The sequence below is a fragment of the Lampris incognitus genome, chromosome 3, assembly GCF_029633865.1.
Source record: "Lampris incognitus isolate fLamInc1 chromosome 3, fLamInc1.hap2, whole genome shotgun sequence".
Taxonomy (NCBI): domain Eukaryota; kingdom Metazoa; phylum Chordata; class Actinopteri; order Lampriformes; family Lampridae; genus Lampris; species Lampris incognitus.
This window is the reverse complement of record NC_079213.1, coordinates 21,178,171-21,200,102: the sequence shown is the minus strand read 5'-3', so window position 1 is coordinate 21,200,102 and position 21,932 is coordinate 21,178,171. Positions and strand designations below refer to the sequence as shown.

The following is a 21,932-nucleotide window of genomic DNA, read 5'->3' as shown; positions in this document are numbered from 1 at the left end:
ATTCACTCATAGGTATTCCGTCTTGCTCCTACTGACTTTCATTCCTCTTCTCTCCAGTGCATACCTCCACCTCTCCAGGCTCTCCTCAACCTGCACCCTACTCTCGCTACAGATCACAATGTCATCCGTGAATATCATAGTCCATGGAGACTCCTGCCTGATCTCGTCCGTCAACCTGTCCATCACCACTGCAAACAAGAAAGGGCTCAGAGCCGATCCTTGATGTAATCCCACCTCTACCTTGAACCCATCTGTCATTCCCACTGCACACTCTTCACCACTGTCACACTTCCCTCATACATATCCTGCACCACTCCTACATACTTCTCTGCCACTCCCGACTTCCTCATACAATACCACAACTCCTCTCTTGGCACCCTGTCATATGCTTTCTCTAAATCTACAAAGACACAATGCAACTCTTTTTGAAGAACAGCCATTCTTCAAAAAAGGAGATTCGGGGCGTCTGGGAAGTGTGGTGGTCTGTTCTGTTGCCAACCAACACGGGGATCTCCGGTTCGAATCCCTGTGTTACTTCCGGCTTGGTCGGGTGTCCCTACAGACACAATTGGCCGTGTCTACGGGTGGGAAGCCGGATGTGGGTATGTGTCCTGGTCACTGCACTAGCGCCTCTTCTGGTTGGTAGGGGCACTGGGAGAACTGTGGGGAATAGCGTGATCCTCCTACGCTCTATGTCCCCCTGGCGAAACTCCTCACTGTCAGGTGAAAAGAAGCGGCTGGCGACTCCACGTGTATGGGAGGAGGCATGTGGTAGTCTGCAGCCATCGGCAGAGAGGGTGGAGCAGAAATCTGGCCAGCCAAGTGCAATTAGGGAGAACAAGGGGGGGGGAGTGTTTGTTTTTTGTTTGCATTCAAAGTCCTTGCTAAATCCGTAGTCGTGCACTCTTGGCGGCATTGTATGAACTATGATAGGTATCTGCATTTATGCATGCTCAGTAACCCAGGTATGGTCGGCATATTTGTATTTTCAACTCTCTGTTTGCTCTTCAACACAAATAATACTTTTGTTTGTCAAGCAGATCTGCCTTTTGTTCCTTTATTTGCTTTCTTTAAGAGCGGTGATGCATGCGGTGCGCCCTGCGCGGCGCTGTAGATGGCTGAGCCGCAGGGAGGCTCCAAGCCATTTGTTTTAGAAGAAGAATGAAGTTGTCCCTGCAGCATTGCGGGATGGGGTGGGGGGGGGGGGCACCAGCTTGTCCTCAACTTCCCCCAGACAGCTTTTTGGAGGGACTCTGCACGACTAGAGCACCAGTAACTTTACACACGGCTGATATAAAACTCGGCTATTGCCCCGGCCTGCTGCTCGGTTATTGCCCCGGCCTGCTGCTGCTCGGTTATTGCCCCGGCCTGCTGCTGCTCGGTTATTACCCCGGCCTGCTGCTGCTCGGTTATTGCCCCGGCCTGCTGCTGCTCGGTTATTGCCCCGGCCTGCTGCTGCTCGGTTATTACCCCGGCCTGCTGCTGCTCGGTTATTACCCCGGCCTGCTGCTGCTCGGTTATTACCCCGGCCTGCTGCTGCTCGGTTATTGCCCCGGCCTGCTGTTGCTTGGTTATTGCCCCGGCCTGCTGCTCGGTTACTGCCCCGGCCTGCTGCTTTGTATAACAGCCGAGTTTGTTCCTGCTGTTGCTCCAAATATGTTGCGCATGCGCCGCAGCGTGGAGAAACTCCCTTACACAGGCCCGCGCTCTGGCGAGGTGGCCCGACGCGTGTTGTGCGTGAAATCGAATGACAAAGCGCCGACTGCGCCTCTGGTGGCCATGACCGATAGCCATTGCGGCGGGGTCAGTAGCGTATGGATTTACCCGTGCCTCGCAAATCCATGTTTAATGCAGCTGCGGCTCGTGACAGTTTACATTTTGAGGGTATTTTTCACGGCGGACGTAACATGGTGGACGACCCAATACTCTTCGTCACGGGTGCAGCCCACCGAGATGTTCACATCATGAAGATTTTTCATTTTCCTTAACCCCACCCCCACCTCTACCCCCCCAACACTGCACCAACCCACTCGAATCCTTGTCTGGATGTATTGCGTGTAATGCACACGGTGTAATGTGTGTCTTTTGTTTTATTAATGTGCTTCAACTCGCCTCTGTTTTCATAATGTAGCGTCCTTTATTGTGTGCAGAGGGCAGAGACACATCGAGAGCATCTCGCTGTGTTTCTGATAAGATGTGGTAAGCGGCATGGTGGCCCAGTGGTTAGAACTTTTGCCTCACAGCGAGAAGGTCCTGGGTTCGAACCCCAGGCCGTCCCAGGTCCTTTCTGTGTGGAGTTTGCATGTTCTCCCCGTGTCTGCGTGGGTTTTCCTCCGGGTGCTCCGGTTTCCTCCCACCATCAAAAAGACATGCATGTTAGGGTTAATTCTCCTGTCTGTGCCCCTGAACAAGGCAATGGAAAGAAGTCAAGTCCATTTTTATTTGTATAGCCCAATATCACAAATTACAAATTTGCCTCAGTGGGCTTAACAGCAACACAGCATCCTGTCCTTAGACCCTCTCGTCGGATAAGGAACAACTCCCTAATAAAACCCCTTTAACAGGGAGTAGAAACAGGAAGAAACATGAGAGAAAAAAGAAGAAGAACTGGAGTTTGTCCCCAGGTGCTGCAGCTTCCCGCTGCTCCCATACAATGAGATGGGTTAAATGCAGAGAACACATTCATTGCAACCAACAATGACAAATAAAGTGTATTCTATTCTATTCTATTCTATTCTGTTCTGTTCTGTTCTATTCTATTAAGGTGAAACTTAAATGCCCCCCCCCCCCCCGTAGGAACCTGAGGCTGCTGTAAAAGAAGATAATAGCCACAGCATCCAGCATCTGCTTTAAGTTGAACATAACATTGAATTGGTCCTTACATTGGCGACAATAGTCGGCCAAAAAAAGTATATAAAGTAAAATGTCGGCACTAGCCAACATGGCCACTGCCTTGTTGACGTGACACAGGGTGCCACGGTGCCCCAGCGAGCCGCAAGGTTACATAAGATGTGGGGAGCGGGAGCACTCCTCTCAGTCTCCTCCTAAGACAAAGAGGAAGAGGAGCTGACAGAGAAGGCTGTGGAGTAGATGATCTGCAGGAAAGGGGGTGGAGGATGCTGCTGGTGGTGATGTGTGTGTGTGTGTGTGTGTGTTAGGGGGTAAACACACAAACACACACGTATCCATTCATCTAGACACACAGGCGCGCACATGTGCCGAGCTGTTACCGGGGAAGAGCAGCACAGCGAAGGAGCGACGCTAAGTGACAACACATGATGGAGAACACAGTAGGAGGAAAGAGGAGAAGAAGAAGATGTCACGAAGAGGGAGGATGACAGGAAACTTGGGATGGGGGGAAAGGGGGAGAGTGTTGCCATGCGTTAGGATAAAAAAAAGAGAGAGAAGGGGGTGTGACAGATTTGGTGGTGTTGACGGCATCTGAGGAGGCTTCCGGTTCTAAATTCCCCCCCTCCGCCCTCTTCTCTGCCGGTCTGGGAGGGTGTTTACAGCCGCGCACGAGTGATGTCAGACTCACGGCTTGGCCACTTAGAAAGCACAGGGTCAGCGCTAACTCCAAAACTCAATGGTTTTTGAATGCCACCCCCCCTCCCTCTGCACACCATCTCTCCTGTCAATCTCCTCCGTTCTTTCCTTTTGGAGACAGAGGAAGAAGGCAGGAAGTGCATTTTTAGCAACTATGCGGACCAAACAATAGACAAGAGTGGAAATGAGTGAGTGAAACCTCCCTTTAACATTGTGCAAACATCCGTGGGGGGAATTAATTGGGTACTTCTCGCTTGTTTACTTCCAAATACAACCTAGTTTTTCTCTCTCTACACTTTTATGTTCAGCGTATCTCCGATACTTGAGGTCTGTGTGTTTGCTCCAAGCTAAAATTAAAAAAAATAAAATAAAGGCACGCATGCATGCAAACATACTGCATCTCACGCACAGACAAACAGACACACATGAAAATCAGAAAGCGCGCCATATGCTGAAGAATCACGATATAATCTGGGCAATATTTGCCAGGATCAATATCAAAAAGCAAGCAAGGAGTATTTATTCGCCACAGTCATGAAACTGGGAGCACAATACGAAACATATGTCAAACACGACCCACTTTTCTGCTTGCTTAAACACACAAACACTCGCACACACACACACACCATCCTCTCCCACCTTGGCCATAGCCACTACAGGTACATCATAGTGTGGTTGAGTTTTGATGGATCCCCATTACCCAAGGGCTGACCCCCTTACAGCTCACTTGATTAAGCCGGCCACCTAGGTACATGGGACTACAGTCTAGATTTAATCAGAGCCTCCATTCCTGTGCCAATTTCAATTAAACCCTAATAAGCCTCCCCAGGATGGCAAATGGCTGCCCCCACATACAGACAGAGGTTAATTGTGAGCAACAAGGGGCCTGCTAAAGGGCAAAGGTCATTTGATTGCAAAACATAGAGGACATTGTGTGTGTGTATGTGTGTGTGTGTGTGTATGTGTGTGTGTGTGTGTGTGTGTGTGTTAGGGGATGGGATTGGGAGATGGGAGGGGGTTGATGGAGATTAAAAAGTTCATCAGTATTCATGCATTTCGTTCATGGCTAATAAGAACATTTCCTTGATTTAGATTGGCTGATAAGAGGTGGCCTTTAATGGGAATTAGCTAGTGGTTATTATAGACTTTTCCATACAGGTCGAGATGGTTCATTGATCTCCAGGAGAGCCGGCCAGCTTTAAATGTACCTACCTGTATGTAGTTTAACTTGCCCTGTACATTCTGAGACACTTTTTTCCCCCCTGAAATCAATTTCTTCTTGATTGCACATGTGCGATGTGCAGTCAAACACATTCATTGAGCATCCATCCATCCATTATCCAAATCGCTTATCCTGCTCTAAGGGTTGCGGGGATGGTGGAGCCTATCCCAGCAGTCATTGGGCTGCAGGCGGGGAGACACCCTGGACAGGCCGCCAGGCCATCACAGACAGGCCGCCAGACCATCACAGCTTTGCGCAGTGGCAGTATCGTAGCCTCTGAGGTTTATCCGAGGCGCGATTATTGCTAGTTGTAAAATTCCTTGAGAAATGTAAGGTTAATTATCTTGTCTAACAGTTGGCTCATCTGCATTTAAGGCTACTGTGCCTCACGCTGCATAAATTGGATCTCATGTACAGATGAAGATTGCACCCTCATCATATTCACAGTGCTCATCATTGGTTATGGTATCTCACCGTATGCTGTAAGATGTCTAGCAACTTCTTTTTTTTGGGGGGGGGTAGTAGTTCACTGTTTGTCTGTGCCATTGTAACATTGGGTCGGTGTAGATGGAGATTGCTACCAGCATGTGGCTAGTTAGCAAGAGCCCCGGGATAGCTGATGAGCTCAGAGTCGACAGACAACAATGCCGCTGCTTTATTCTACTGTACACACATCGACCATAGAATGCCAGGTCAATGTTCATCGATCATACATGAACAGTAAAACACGAACATTATAACCTGCACCAACTTGTTTCGGTGAGAGTTCATTCTTGTGGATGTCGGTCGAAGCAGCGTTGAGAATGGTGCTACTCTAGCGCGTCAGAACAAAACAAAAAGGAGGAGCTCCCCTGTGGTGCTATTTGGCATTTTATTTATAGTCAATGGGCGCTGTGTATCGTCAGCATGTATAGCGCTTACATTATGTGCATATGCTGCGGTATTTCGCTTATGTTAGATTTCCCCTCCGATTACATGCCGCCTCTCTGCAATATTCAAGAATCAGGAACACTTTATTTGTCATTTCATGTACTTGTGAAATGCCGTTTTCCCCAGCCCACAGCAGTGCACCACAAAGACAAAAACACATCCAAGAACTACAAGAACACACTAACACATACATCCAAACTAAAAAAAAAAAAAAAAAACCTGTCCAAGGGAACGAACGCCAGCCAGTATGACTGTCGGAACGGCCGGTCTTCATAGGCTAGCAGTTAGCTTAGCCTGCCCCACTTCCGCGTCCTGTCAGACTGCACTCGGTGTTTCCCCCTCGGGCACAGCTCCAGGCAGGGGCCATGGTCCCTGGGTCCGCTGGACAAAGCAGACCAAGCTTTCCCAGCTGATCCAGCACCAGCTCTCCCAGCCAGACACCCTTGACACCCCTGCACTCCTCACGACACCAAAAACACCACAGTCAACGCCAGGTGAGGCCACTGCCAGACCACTCTCGGTGTTATCTGAACTGCTGGCCTGCATGGGCTAGCAGTTAGCTTAGCCCACCCAGCTTCCGTGTCCTGTCAGACCACCCTCGGTGTTACCTCCTCGGGCGCAGCTCCGGGCAAGGCCGTGGTCCCTGGGCCTACAGGATGCAGCAGATCAAGCTCTCCCAGCCGATCCAGCGTCAGTTCTCCCCGCCATCAAATGAAGGCAAAACTTAGACGCAGACGTGGACAAAGACACTGCATGCACGGTACTGGGTGAGGCTGCCACAAATGTGAATTTGCGCCACCATCTTCCCACACCGGTACTGGGTGAAGCCGCTGCAAACGTGAATTCGCGCCGCCATCTTCCCCCACCGGAAGCGGAATATTACCTATTAACCCTCGTTATGTTGATAAAACTCAACTTCTCTGGCCTTCAAATGAAAAACTTGGAGGCATGTTTATCCGCAGTTAAAAAGCACAAATCAATAGACTAATCCATCCATCCATCCCTCTTTTAGTATAGCTACAGAGAAGACTGGGATGTTGATAAGTGGACCAGAGGAGCATGTATTTAGCTTTGAAGATTTCACAGTTGAGTTTGAAAATTGCATTATCTCTTAGCCCCACTGTCAAAAGCTTTGCTGTAATTAGGCCCGGCTCGCTCATCTGAGCCACACATTAAAGATAAAAGTAAAACATTGCATCAATTATCTCAAGAATATTGTTAAAATTCAATGCATTTTGACTACTGAGTCTTTATTCTGTGTGTTATGAAACGTTTGGGCTGATGTGTGTGATGTCATGTTTTGGGGTCTCTCAAATTCCATTGTGAAACCCCTCCAGCTTGTGCAGATTGCAGTATCCTTCACTAAAGCCGGCGAATTCAACCAATCTTACCCTAAAATAAGTCTCCACGTTCGCTCCTGGTCAGAGCCCGATCTTGTTTCATACAATTTTATATGACTTGGCAATGTCACACCAGTTGAACATTATGATATTGTGTGTACTGTCCTGCCCACACAAGGCACGTAGTATTTCACTATCTCCAGAGCAGGGGTAAAAAGAAGATGAGTTGCAATAGATCTCCATGACCCCAGCTGTGGCCAGCTCCTGCTCTCTGAAGTAGGCTAGCCTTCCTGTCACCTTTAGCCAGGCAGAATCCAAATAAAATGTTAAACTTGTGCTGATTTTTTTTTGGTCCCTCAATATCCCACCATTAGAAAAATAGAGATGGATCACTTTTTCATTTCACTCCATCACTCCAGGACTGATTTTTGTTTGGCTTATTACAATAGGGCTTATTGCAGTTTGTTGAATTGCTTCACTAAATATAGTTTGTTTTGTTTTTTCTTTAACTCAACTGATTTTATTCTCAACATTTGACACGTGTTGGGTCATTTCCTAATATTAATGCTCTTTAAGTAAACGTAAAAGTACCACGACTTTGACAAAGTATTTACTACTGATAAATATCAAAAATGTGATATTTGATCGATGGTTTAATTAAAAAATGCTGATTTTAAGATTTAAGAGCCAAAAAGTTGCAGTGTAAATACAAAATGCAGTGGTTTTCCCACTGATATATATATATATATATATATATATATATATATATATATATATATATATATATATATATAAAGACAAAAATCAAATTATAACAAAATGCAACAAGATGTTTTCTGTTGTCCTGTTTCTTGATTTCATCTCTCTGACCTCATGTCCTGTGGTGTGATGTCATTTCCAGGCCAGCTGGCTGCGGGGACATGTGAGATTGTGACATTGGACAGGGACAGCAGCCAACCACGGCGGACCATCGCCAGACAGACGGCCCGCTGTGCCTGTAAGAAGGGCCAAATCGCCGGTACTACGAGAGCCAGACCTGCTTGTGTGGACGGTAAGAGCCAGGGCCTGGGGTGTATCAGCTTGGCATTCTTTCCTGTATGGAGTCATTTTAGTCCCAAAAAATGACAAATGAACACATGCATCTCCTGATCCATATGTTAATACTTGGTTAAATGAGTTTGGTTTGAAATTCTCCAAAATTAGCATGGGAGTGTTTAAAGAGTGGTTAAACCAGAGACAGGTTAAATTATAGTGGAGACAGTGAGAGATAGTGCACGCTATCATTTTTAATACAGGACAATTTGAAGCACTAAAGATGGCGGCACTGACAGCATGCGACCATGTAAAGTCACGTTGCCAGCAAAACTGGCCAATCAAAGTGCCTTCGTCAGAAAATCAGCCAATCACCTGTTCAGATTCATGCAGCTGCAGAACTGTTATTCAACACAGATAACATACAAATGTCAGTGATTCCTCAGGTGGTGAATAGGGCATGTGTACAAGCATCAGTAAAGCATCCCTCTATGTTGTTTACAATTAGCTAGTGTTCCTATGAAATGTAAATGATAATATCTGTCTCCTAATCTGAGATAGAGATGACGCCCCATTGTAAAAGAAAGAGGTCTGGTCTTGTTGACAGTTTTCTTAGCTTGTTTTACTTACCTTTATTATTATCATGTGCGTCTGAGACTCTTGATTCCACAAATACCATCTTGTTCATTGTCTTGGTAATTTTATCTCCTTTGAGGTTTGAAGTTTCTTAATCACTTGCCCTCCCCCTTTACCCTGCATCTTAAGTTATAGGTCCCCTGATTCAGTTTATCTTTTGTCATGCCAAAATATGACAGGGTGCTTATTCTTGATTTTAATATTCATGTGTTGTCCTTCCCTTTCCCTCGCCTTAATTTTTTTAAATCTTATAGACTCTTTTAACCTCATTCAATCTATTAAAGGGGCCACACATTAAAAAGGGCACATCTTTAGACATTATACTCTTATCTCGGGTGACTTAATCTGGTGGATATGCTTGTAATTTACCATAAAGCTTTTGTTTTTAAAGTTCCACTACAGCTTGCTATTCCTAGTCTCTAGCCTAAAAAAAAGTTCTCGCATTCTCAACGCTGGTTCTACAGTTAACTTCTGTGATGCTTTTTATGCATCATCCTTTAATTCCACTATATCCCCTCTTAATCAAGATGCACTGTTAAATTCATTCAACAATCAGTGTCTATCCATCCTTGACCAAATTGCACTGTTTAAAACTAGGAAACAAAACACTCAAGCCCTAAAAAGACTCTGTAGAAAATCTGAACAACAATGGAAGGTCACCAGGTCTGAAATAGCGCATAACACCCTTAAAAACCAGATGTTAATTTATCAGAAAGCAGTTAAGGATGTGAGATCGGCTTACTTCTCTGAAATGATATCAAGGAATAACCACAATCCTAAAGTTCTCTTTAGGGCAATAGATTCTGTTATTAATGTCCCTCCACTTCTTTTTCTGAACATTGAGCTGTCCACAGAAATTCTCACAGATTTTGTAAATAAGATGGAGAATATCAGGTCTACAATCCAAACCGGCCCTTGCATTTATTCCATTCCCTATGTTAATTCTGCCTATTTCACCCAGTTTCAACCCATTACAATTTCAGTGTTAGAGAATACAGTCTCCCATATAAATTCCTCCTCCTGCATCTTAGACATCTCCACTAAGCTGCTCAAGGAGATATTTTCCATTGTTACCCCTTTTATCCTGCAATTTTTTAATAATTCTCTGGCCTATGGTTCTTTTCCAGACAGTTTTAAGCCTGCCATTGTTCACCCATTGCTAAAGAAACCTAATTTTGATCCCCTGTCCTTAAGTAACTACAGACCAATCGCCAAATTGTCTTTTTTATCTAGGTTGTGGAGAAAGTAATTTCATCTCAACTGGTATCTTTTATGAATAATAATAGTGTTTTTAACGGTTTCCAGTCTGGTTTTAGAGCACTTCACCGTACCGAGACAGCTCTAGTTAAGGTCGCTAATGACTTTCTGCTGACTGCAGACAGAATGCTGCCTTTGACACAGTCAATCACAGTATCCTCTTACACTGCTCGGAGACTTGGGTAGGCATCAAGGGCTTGGCTCTTAATTTATTATGCTCATACCTCTCCATCAGAACTCCCTCTGTCATTGTGGGACTCTACTTCCTCAACAGCTCATTTGAGCTGTGGTGTCCCTTAAGGCTCAGTTCTTGGCCCCCTTCTGTTTTCTATATACATGCTGCCCCTTGGCCAGGTCATTCAAAATCACAATGTGTTTTACCGTTTTTATGCTGACGACACTCAGTTATACATGCCACTAAAATCCACTAAAACTTGTCTCTCTGACATTAAATCCTGGATGTCCAAAATTTTTCTTAAATTTAATGATGATAAGTCTGAGGTCATTCTGTTCAGTCTCCCAAATTCCATTAGTACTTTTGGTTCTAATCTTGGTGGTCTGTCAGATAGTCTTAAGCAGGCTGCTAGTAATCTTGGGGTAATAGTTGATGCTAACTTCAGTTTTGATAATCAAATCAAACATGTTGTTCAGTCATGCTTTCTCCAGCTCAAGGTAATATCCACTATTAAGTCATTTTTATCAGTTGCCCAAAAAGTTGTACATGCTTTTATCTGTTCTTGGCTTGATTGTTGTTACGCACTTTACTCAGGTATCAGCAAGGGCTCCCTCCACCATCTGCAGTTGGTACAAACGCTGCTTTTCGGCTCATTACTGGGACAAAGAGGCATGATCACATCACCCTGTGCTTGCCTCCCTACACTGGCTCCCTGTTATATTTCCAGTTGATTTTAACATTTCATTCCTCACTTTTAAGGCCTTAAATGGTCTTGCTCCTAAATACATCTCTGATTTATTGACCTGGTATGTGCCCTCTCGACCATTAAGATCTGCAGATGGAGTGCTTCTGGTTATTCCCGGGTCACGGTTTTTGACAAAGGGTGATTGGCCTTTTGCTGTTAGAGCCCCCACACTTTGGAACTCTCTGCCTACTGAACTCAGACACACTAAGTCTCTAGCTTCTTTTAAATCTATTCTTAAAACTTTTCTATTTGTGAAAGCTTTTGGTTTTTATTTATACAGATTTTATTCCTATTTATTTGGTCTTACTCATTTATTGTCTTTACCTCCTCTGTGTTCATGTCTTTCAGTCTTATTCTCATTTTTGCTTTGCCTATTTTTATTTCTTTTGTAAAGCACTTTGTGACATTGTTAAGAAAAGAGCTATATGAGTAAAGTTCATCATTACTAATATATTAATAGGATTTCAATCAGTTTTAATCTATGTGAGTCCTTGAGGTCTGCTCTCTATTGTGTTATATCCTTGCCTTGTCTGACACAATCTGTGTCCTTTATGCTTCAGTCTCCTTTTAGATAGGTCATCTCATGAAAGCAGGATAATCCACAGCTTCCTCAACACTTCCTGTCAATCACGAATGTCAGCTCCGCATGAATTAAGAGGACATGTTGCAATAGTGTCCTAAAGATTGCTTAACGTTTTATTTTTGCTGTTGCGTGTTGCATATTTCTGGCTATGCAGTGGCCCGGTGTCTCTTTATTGCTGTGATGAGGAGGTGATAGTTGCAGGTAATCCATTGACAGGATAAGATCCATTAGCAGCGCTGTTTGATGCCAAGTCCAAAAGGAGAATGGCTTCAAAACAACAAAATCCTACAAGAATCTCCTTTCTGCTGTGAGGTATGCCCCCCTCTGCCTCTCTGCCTTCTCCCCCGCTCCCTCTCTTCTCTTGCACATTTTTCATTCCTCTCTTCTCCCTCCCTCGTTCTTGTGCTCTCTCCATTTCTGCCCCATTATCCCTCTCAGTCAGACTCTGGTTGTCTCTTCTCATTGTCTTGTTGATGTAGATGGCACTGCCCACAGGGGCCCCATCCTCGCCTTGTGTTGCATAAATACACACTCTTTCTCTCTTATCTGCAATTTCATGCTCCTGAGCCCTTTCGTCTGGGCTTGGTGACTTGTCAGAGAGCCGATATTGATTCCTATTAGGAGTATTTGTGAAGGGAAAGAAAGAGAGAAAAGCAGAGACAGAGAGCTGAGTGGCTTTGCGAGAGTGACAGAGTCGTAATTTGTGTGTGTGTATGTGTGTGTTTGTGTTCAGAGGGTTACTCCAGAGACTAATAGAATTTTTTTTTTCAAGGGGTTGTGATGGTTAGTGGAAGCAGTGTTGGTGGTGGCAGAGGTCGAAATCATATCTCAGTGGGGGGTCCACGCCCAGAGCACTCAGGGATAATCTGTTTGGGTTCGGTCTCCATGTACTGTGTTGTTGACACTGTTTAAAGCACTGTAGGTTGCCTACCTACTGCAATTGTGACAGAGGAGAGAGGTTGGGGGTATAGATGTGTGTATTTTTGTGTGAGTTTAATGTGGGTTATGATGCAAATGGTTGTGTGTGGGTTTATTTGTGGGTGTGTATTGATGTGTTTTTACGCATTCCAGAGAGAGGGGAAAAAAAGAAACAGGGAGGAGATACAACGAAAATAGAGAAAAAGACACAAAGTGCATATCCATGTCTGCACAGCTGCATTGCAAGCTCTGAGAATTATGCTTACACACTACATTACATGCACATAATCCCTTGGTAGCTTGCATTTGAAGAATTGTTCCAGTGAACCAAGCGGTGATGGAGACAACAGTGTGCGTCAGGCTCAGTCTCTGGGCTATTAGACTGTACCACAGCTCCAATCATACTGCATCAGCCCACTGGTTTGATCCTGGGAGGCAAGGAGGTGGCTACAGTCTACAGGGGAAACATGTCATGTCAGCTTCAGCAGCCAGTTAGCCAGCTAGCCGCTACCGCAGTAACATCCACAGGGACCAGTGCCGGAAAGATGGTCCTGTGGTGAATCTGTAATGTCGCTCTATAGCTCTCTGTCTCTCTCTCACCCCTCCACACACTCGTGCTGTGAACTGACCAAAGAGAGAGACGGTGAGGTGATGTAGATGGGGACCTGAGCCCCGAGGTGATGCACGTCTCCTCCTTGGTGTGCTGGCTCTCCGGCTGGCCTTTCTTATTGGAGAGGTGCAGAGGCTGAGGTCGCATGGTCCATTGCATACCGATCAGACGCCAGAGTCGAAACCGCGTCTATCACCTCTGCAGAGTGTCGGCCCTGTGCTTTCTTACTCGCCCTGGCACTGTTCATACTTTCATCTTTCTACTCCAAATCTCTGCAGATCCAAGAACATCCTCACTAGAAGTTCATTATTTAGTATTGCGTAAATATAGAGTACCCTGTCTTTTATACCCCAGAACTTAAGTCAGCTATAAATCTTCAAAAACATTAATTTCTTAGGTTTGTGTTTGTGGTAATTTTAGAAGTCTTGAGGCGAATCTTTCAAAGTCAACAAAGTTTTACATGTTTCTAATGCTTTAGTATAGGGTATATTTATAATACAAATGATTCTGTCTTCATACTATCTTAGTATTTTATATGGGTGAATCTGATATCAGGAAAAACTTTTGGTGGACAAATAAGTGTGGAATTGATCCTTTGAGAGTCCACTCTTATCGTGGCAATCATTTTGTAAAAAGAGTAAAATAAAATTAATGCAACGGGTCACCCCGAAATGCTGGGACATACAAGAAAAGTTCACTTCAATTCAATTCTAAATTCTTTGTCCCCTTGTTTTGCAGGCAGTTTACAACAAAAATAATACAATAGACTATAGTAACACGGGCATCCGGGTAGCGTAGAGGTCTATTCTGTTGCCTACCAACACAGGAATCGCCGGTTCGAATCCCGTGTTATCTCCGGCTTGGTCGGGTGTCCCTACTGACAGAATTGGCTGTAAATGCGGGCGGGAAGCCAGATGTGGGTATGTGTCCTGGTCGCTGCACTAGGGCTTCCTCTGGTCGGTCGGGGCGCCTGTTTGGGGGGGAATAGTGTGATACTCCCATGTGCTACGTTCCCCTGGCGAAACCCCTTGCTGTCAGGTGAAAAGAAGCGGCTGGCAACCCCACATGTATCAGAAGAGGCAATGTATCAGTTTGCAGAGGGGGTGGAGCAGTGACCGGGATGGCTCAGAAGAGTGGGGTAATTGGCCGGATACAATTGGGGAGAAAAAGGGGGAAACCCCCCCCCCAAAAAAAGAATATAGTAACAAAATAAACAATAGCTAATATGATTTCAAATGGCTGCAGCTGTTGGAAGACCAATTATGGGATAAGGATGAGAAAATACTGTACATTCATAGCAGGATATGCATCTGCTACGGGAGGCATTGTGTCAGGCATACAAATACAAATTGAGGAGACTTACTGGAAGACAAAAATCTTATTTTCTAGACCTATTTATCAACTGAATTACTCTAGTTAATGAATTGCTCCAGGGAGACAAACAGAGGTCAGTTAAAGGAGTTCATTTCCCAAAGACAAAATATCAATTTTAGAAGAAAAGATTGCCTCAAGTTAATCGCTCTGTATCTTTAATACAGCTCAAATCCAGCATATGAGAATGTTATCCATTTGCAATTTTATGAGAACAGTCTTTTTAAATGGTGGATATTCTTAGTCAACTTTTTATATAATCCATGCATAATGGACAGTTTGTGGAAAGTTTTCGGGGAATTGGACAATTTTCAGGGATGATTGACAAATGATGGAGGGCAGAATTTGCCACAGGGCAGAATTTGAGACAGACTCAAATTTGTGCAGTTGTAAGTATGCGATTTACATTTTGGTTATTTAGTGGATTCTCTAATTCTCTGTCTGGGACCGTCTAACTGCGAGGCCAGACTGACACCCTAGGGTAGAGCAAAAGTAAAGACTAGATCATAAAAGATGAAAATAAATCCGAGCTGATTTTGGGCAGCACGGTGACCCAGTGGTTAGCATTGTTACCTCACAGTAAGAAAGTCCTGGGTTCGAACCCCAGGCCATCCCAGGTCTTTTCTGTGTGGAGTTTGCATGTTCTCCCCATGTCTGCATGGGTTTCCTCCGGGTGCTCCTCTGTCCTCCCATCATCGAAAAGACATGCATGTTAGGGTTAATGCTCCTGTCTGTGTCCCTGACCAAGACAATGGAGAGAAGAACTGGAGTTGGTCCCCGGGCGCTGCAGCTGCCTACTGCTCCTATACAATAGGGTGGGTTAAATGCAGGGAACACATTCATTGTACACATGTACAGTGACTATAAAGTATGTTCTGTCTTCTTCTATATTGCATCACCACTGCTTTTGGTGATATAAAAAATGCATAATAAATTACATAAGGGCATAATAAGGATGAATTTGCAATGGGGCACATAGTTTCTGTGGTTGCTGGTTGATATTTTGAATGCAAAGCACTCGCCACAGTTGAGAAGGACTCGACTCAAGAAAGTTGAGAAACTCGTACGCAGATATTGTTCATGAATATTCTCTGTTTCTTCATAAACTACCCTGAACATTATTGAGGCAACATACTGCAACTGTCGAGCCATCATTGTTAAACAAGACAGAGGGGGCGAGAAAAAGAACAAAACCCCCAAAGAGATCCTCAGTACCACCCCCACTCCCCGCTTCCCCCTACCCCTTTCCTTTTTGAGACGGGGGGTGGGGGGTGGGGCTTCCTCTGGACTCATTTTCAAAAATCTAAATGCAAACTTATCTCTCCAGAGTGAATGGTATCAAAACAGTTTCTTCTTGTGTTCATATACACAAACTCAAACACACAAACGGATGCAGACGCAGACAGACACGCATAAGGATTGAGTCAGGTGTATTTTGTGGCATGACAAGCAGAAATATAATACAAAAAAAAAATGCAGCTGTTTTCCCCTTAGGGTAAAAAGGCTGACGAGCGATGCATATTTGCATAAAAATAACGCAAAGTGTTTTGCTCTGGCTTTTATTATGTGACAAGAGTCGCAGTATGTTTTTCTGCCCATTAACCTTACATTGTGCTTCCTTGTGGCATTTCGCTACTGCATTTCAAAAATGTGTCAGATCGAGTTTTCATAATGCTCCTTAACGAAACGTCATTTTTTTGCTTAGATAAAACACAGACTTGATGATTTTAGACATTTGCTAAACATCACCAAACCACATTAAAATACAAAACCAGTATGCTCATTATAATGTATCTATCTATCTATGCCTGTCTGTCTGTTGATCTGTCTATCCATCTAGAGAGAGAGATAATGAGATAGATATGATTTGGAATGAAAGCATGCTGGTTTTATATATCGGCATTTTAATTAGCCGCTGGTATCGTTCAAGTAAAACAAGCCCAAAAAAGACTGCTAAAATGCTGGTGTATTCGGGTTGTACATCCATGCCTGCTATCGTTTTGCAAGTGTGCATACACCGTAGGTACTTGCTTTCCCAAAAGATCAACATTAAAGCAGGAAAAAAGGAATAAGTAGTCCACTGGATGCGTATGCTAGAGTCCAAACACCTCATTCTATATGCATACATACGGTGACTGTAAATATTGAGTCCATGAACACAAGTGTCATGATGCCATCAGGCAGGCAGTTATGCTCTTTCTCAATAAAAGCATTGTCCACGTATCCCTTCTGACCAGAATGCATTGCTCCCCACTTCCATAAATCTAGAGAGGTGAGGTGATGAAGTGGGCCCAGGTGTTCCCAGGTTCTGAATTGTTGATGTTGTCGGGCGGTTATTGATGTCTTGATATTGTATGTCTAGCTCTCTCTGTTTTATTGTAATGAATCTAGGCTGTGGATAAATGAGAGCACTGAAGTTCATTTGTGTTTGAGAAGTACTTGGTAAGGGCATATGAGTAACAGTCTAAAGCAGTGGTTTTCAAAGTGGGGGCCGCGGCCCCCTAGGGACGCCAAGGGGGCCTCAGCAAATTGGAGGGAAGATGAGGGAAAATGCTAAAAAAAAAAATTTGAAAAATAAATTGAATTATTATGTATATTATGATCAAATGTATTTTATAACAAAGATTCTTATAATGGAAAACAGAAATACTCAATATAATGGAAGGATTAAAATTTGAAGTATAAATGTCGTTATCATTGCATTAACAAAAGTAAGGAAATATATTCAGGAGGTTTTTTTCTCCTTTTTAACATTTGCCATAGTATTGTCAATGGGTTTTTAAAGACATCTTGCAAAAAGGGGGGCCCCGGCCAGAAGCTAATGCTATTTGGGGGGCCTTGGCATGGAAAAGTTTGGGAACCCCTGGTCTAAAGCACTCATTCAGAATATTATACTTATATTTACTTCAGGCATTAAACCCCCTGCTCAGTTTGTAGCGTACATAATTGGCCCTAACAAATATTGCTTTTTATTCCCACGCCATCGATCCGTTCTGCATACGCACGAGCGGGTCCGCCATCTTGACAGCTAGGTATGGCAACACCACTTGGACAAACCAAGGTCTATATGAAAAGTGCCCTGAGATAACTTCTGTTGACTTTTGGCGGTATACAAACTGTTTTATTTTACTTGAATGTGTACATACTATTATACAGAGCAATGTATTTGAAGGTGTTTGTCGGCTTCTTCCGTCGTTGACTAGAATCTGATAAAACACAGGTATTTATTTTTTTCAACTAAGATCCTGTAGTTGTTTTTATATCTTTTCTTTTGGTAAACTGTCAGTGTAGGCAAGGGAATACTTTGAGATAAACCAGGGAAACTAATTTTATACTTTTTACAACTTTCAGGGCTAAAGAATTACATTTTGAACATGAGGCAAACAGGTTCACCAAAATAAGCAATATAAAAACAACTAGGGTCAAAGTAAAATGAAAAAAGGTCCCAGACGGAAGAAACAAGAGACAGACCTCAAACAAACACATTCAAATAATACACTACTCTGTGTAAAATTTGCATACATTCAAGTCAAGTCATTTTTTGTAACTATTTTAACTACTCTCTTTATAATGAGACGTAACAAATAAAGAATACTGAATATATATATATATAGCACCAAATCAAAACGGAATTTAATCTCAGGGCACTTTTCATATAGACCTTGGTTTTTCCAAGTGGTGTTGCCGTATATAGCTTTCAAAATGGCGGACCTGCTTGCGCAGAACGGGCATGGATGCGCTACAGCCATCACAGCAGAGCACAACACTTCCGCTTAGTGGAGGTTGAAAGGGGGGGTGCACATTTGTGTGGGGGTTGTTTTCTTCAATTTCCCCCCTTTTTCTCCCCAATTTGTATCTGGCAAATTATCCCGCTCTTTTTGAGCTGTCCCGTTCGCTGCTCCACCGCCTCTCTGCCGATCCGGGGGCGCCCCGACCGACCAGAGGAGGCGCTAGTGCAGCGACCAGGACACATACCCACATCCGATTGTGTCCGTAGGGACGGACGACCAAGCCGGAGGTAGCACGGGGATTCGATCCGGCGATCCCGTGTTGGTAGGCAACGGAATAGACCGCCACGCTACCCGGGCACGTGTGTGTGTGTGTGTGTGTGTGTGTGTGTGTGTGTGTGTGTGTGTGTGTGTGTGTGTGTGTGTGTGTGTGTGTGTGTGTGTGTGTGTGTGTGTGTGTGTGTGTGTGTGTGTGTGTGTGTGTGTGTGTGTGTGTGTGTGTGTGGCTCAAGAGCTATTCAAAATTACGTAATTTTAAGCAGGGACGAATGCGTGTATCCACAAATGCAGATGCAACGCCTCACACACGGAATCGCAGATTTAAAATGACGTCATGATAAATGCACACACAAAGTATACAGTATTTTTAGAAATTACGAACAATACATTTACAAATAGACATCTATTTGTACAAATCATAGCACATGTATTTAAATGCCAACTTATAAGTCACGAGTAAAGAATTTTGTGTTTGTGGATAGAAAAACACATTTGTAAATTGTGGCCTATTTGCGGATCATGGTTTTTGCAGTTACACATATTTTGTGAGACATTTTGCTCGATAGAAAAACAGACAACGCACAGTGTATGCGCACGATAGAATATTCTCCGCGCATGGACGGACCCACACTTACACATTTGTGTGTGCGTACATGCAAGAAACATGCACACGCACCCGTGCAAGCACACAATCAAGTCGGCACACTCACAAACTGTGAATAAATCATCAGAAACTATGCCTTGGTGATGGCAAGCAGTTTCTCTCTCTCTCTCTCCCTCCATTTCTGACACTTCCTTGGCTGGTGGTAGAGCCCCGTTGAAGGCCGGGGGGCAGCGAGGGGAAGAATGGCTGTTCGCCTCCTGTTCCTCTACTGCTGTTCAGCACGGCATGCCGCAGTGCGCCTCCTGGATGCCTGCCGCTTGTCCTCCACGCACTCCTTCTTGCCCACCAGCCTGGTCGCTGGCGCCACTCTGTTTGATGGTCTGTGCCCCCCACCCCACCACCACCACCCCTACCCCTCCACCTCGATGGTCTAATTGGAAGAGAAAAGTTCCCCCGCTGCGAACGCATGTCTAAAGGGCTGTATCTGTTTGGAAAGCCGCGAGGCATGAACAATTAATTAAAAACTACGGCTCCTTCAGCCCCCTCAAGTCCTCAGCTGCGATTCACTCCAGGGGGAGGCCGTCTCTGTTCTGTTTCAACTCTTGTCTTCCGTGTCTTGCTAAATACTCTGATGAAACACAGCGATTGAAGTGGGGTTCATATTCCAGCAGCCGCAGAGCTCGGGGGTTCACCTGCAAGTACAGGATTGACTCCCCCCACTCCCCATTTTGTCCTAGGAAATGAGACAGAATACAGTCGCTCGTAAAGTGGACAATGCCCACTATTGAGATGTGGGACGTAGCGAAGACTTCTTCCCAAACACGTCCAGGCCTCTGTCCATCTCTGACAAGCTGCTGTGATCAAGCAAGATCATCGCCAGTCATCTCGCAGATGTCCTCCCCATTTGATTGCGGTGGAGGTGTTGTGCGGCCCAAGTGATCACTCACTCGTTGGCCTGATGGCTTGCTCACTCACTCACACCTCCGATCGGACACACATACCATCTGGCAGCGAGTGACAAAATGCTCTTCCTTTTTAACCCCCATTACTCACGAGCCGTTGATTCCATATGAAGGGTGTCACAACACCCCCTGCACCCCCCGTATGTCTACTCGTCTTCCTTTCATTTCTCCTGGCTGATTACAATCCTTGTTTGTTTTGTTTTTTGTTTTTATTTCATAGAGTGCCTGAGAGAAAACCATACAGATGGGGTTTCAAATGAGGGATGGTCGTAGTTGCTCAGTGGGGTGGATGGATGGACGGTTGGATGGATGGTTGGATGCCGTGGCCACAATGTGATGGACTGCCAACATGGTGTTACAGCCCTGCCGGTAGTCAAAGATCTGCGCCTGGCTTTGAACGCTGTGGACGTGAGGGGAAAGTCAACGGCAGAGGGGAAGGGAAGGTTGATTTGCTTTCTATCACATGAATATGGCGTATTTCTTTGACAAGGACAAACACCACCAAGACAACGGGGAACAAAGCAATTCCACGTCTCCTTGTATCCCGGCATTAAGGTCATGTTGGCTAATTTTCATCACGCTCGGCCGTTTTGTTTTAATAATAAACCGAAACAAGCTATATTGCAGCGCTTTTCTGTGCATTTGTGTCCCGGTTGCGGCGAAACACAGGGGGTGGGGAGTCTGAATCGGTACCCTCCCCGTAGTTGGGTCATTTCTGTGCAATGCTACAGTGGGAAGTATAATTTGGCAGTCGGTGGATGTAGATATAACATGGTTGGGATAATTCCTCATTAAAGCGATGGAGGAACAGCTGCGTGTACACAGGGCAAGTAAAGTGGGAGAGGCACTCTATTGTGACTTAAATGATAAAATGCATAATTAGGTAGTCGATGTTGTGTTCCGTCTCTCCTCTCCTCTGCCTCTCTCTCTCCCTCACCTGCCCTCGGTCTTGTGTTGAGAGGTGCAGCTCTGTGCTTCCCTCTCCATTTGCAGAAATGATGTTGTTCATTAATGCGGTGCAGTCCTGGGCGCAGGCTTCTCTCCCTTTCTTGCCCGCCGTGTTTTGTCTTTGGTAATTTACCTTTATTGGCTGGCTTAGCAATTTCTTCTGAACACGGGTTCATTTAATAAATCATGTGTCTTGTTGTTTTGCTTTGCTCCAGCCCCACCTGTAATTGCTTTGCAGCGTGGTACACTCGGGTGAATGTGCCATCCCAATACAAGGGCTTGTGCATTTGCCAGTATGTGTGTATGTTGTGCCTATTGCTTCTTATTTCAGCGCGGCCATGTGTCATCCAATCAAGCCAGGACTCAGTAAGGGGTAGGCCTGAAGGGGATCAGTGACTGTGGACGTGGTCAGACCGGAATTAAAATCTGAAATTTTGTACAACTACCCATTTGAGCCACAATGCATGTGCAAACTATATAAGGGGGTGGATGTGTCTGTGACTGGAATTGAGTCTGTGTATGCATGGATCCCCCTATGTCCCCTATATACCTGTGTGTGTGTGTGTGTGTGTGTGTGTGTGTGTGTGTGTGTGTGTGTGTGTGTGTGTGCATGTTAGCATGCAGGTGGGCACATGTGCTGTCCAGGGGCAGTACTGTGGTCATCCTCTGCTCTCATCTAATTGTACTGCTAAGCCCTGCAAGGAGGACAGGAAGTCACAGTTGTCTCTGTCCTTGCCACGAAGCACCAGCTCACCTTGGCAGTGTAAAAAAAAAAGGTCATTGGTAAAGTACCATATGTATACTGTTTGTGTGTGTGTGTGTGTGTGTGTGTGTGTGTGTGTGTGTGTGTGTGTGTGTGTGTGTGCCTGCCTCATTGTGAGATGACAGATGTCATCATCCCCCACCCTTCACATGAACCTGTCTCAGGTCCCAGGGAACCTTTTAATCTCTGTGTAAAAAAAATAAATAAAATCAAAAGAACGGAATAAAATAGATTCACCTCCACCCCCCCTCCCTCTCTCTCTCCCCAAATCCTCCTCTGCTGT

General features: G+C 44.8%; 1 protein-coding gene and 1 pseudogene across 1 annotated transcript in view; both read left to right on the top strand.

Annotated features, from left to right (window-relative positions):
* tafa5a (TAFA chemokine like family member 5a) overlaps positions 1–21,932 on the top strand; it is a 183,915-nt gene that overhangs the window by 108,455 nt on the left and 53,528 nt on the right. Inside the window, exon 2 of the mRNA XM_056277762.1 lies at positions 7,940–8,089. Coding sequence (XP_056133737.1) covers positions 7,940–8,089 — 150 coding nt within the window. The remainder of the gene's footprint in view (positions 1–7,939; positions 8,090–21,932) is intronic.
* Positions 5,016–5,092, top strand: LOC130110923 (U4 spliceosomal RNA; annotated as a pseudogene).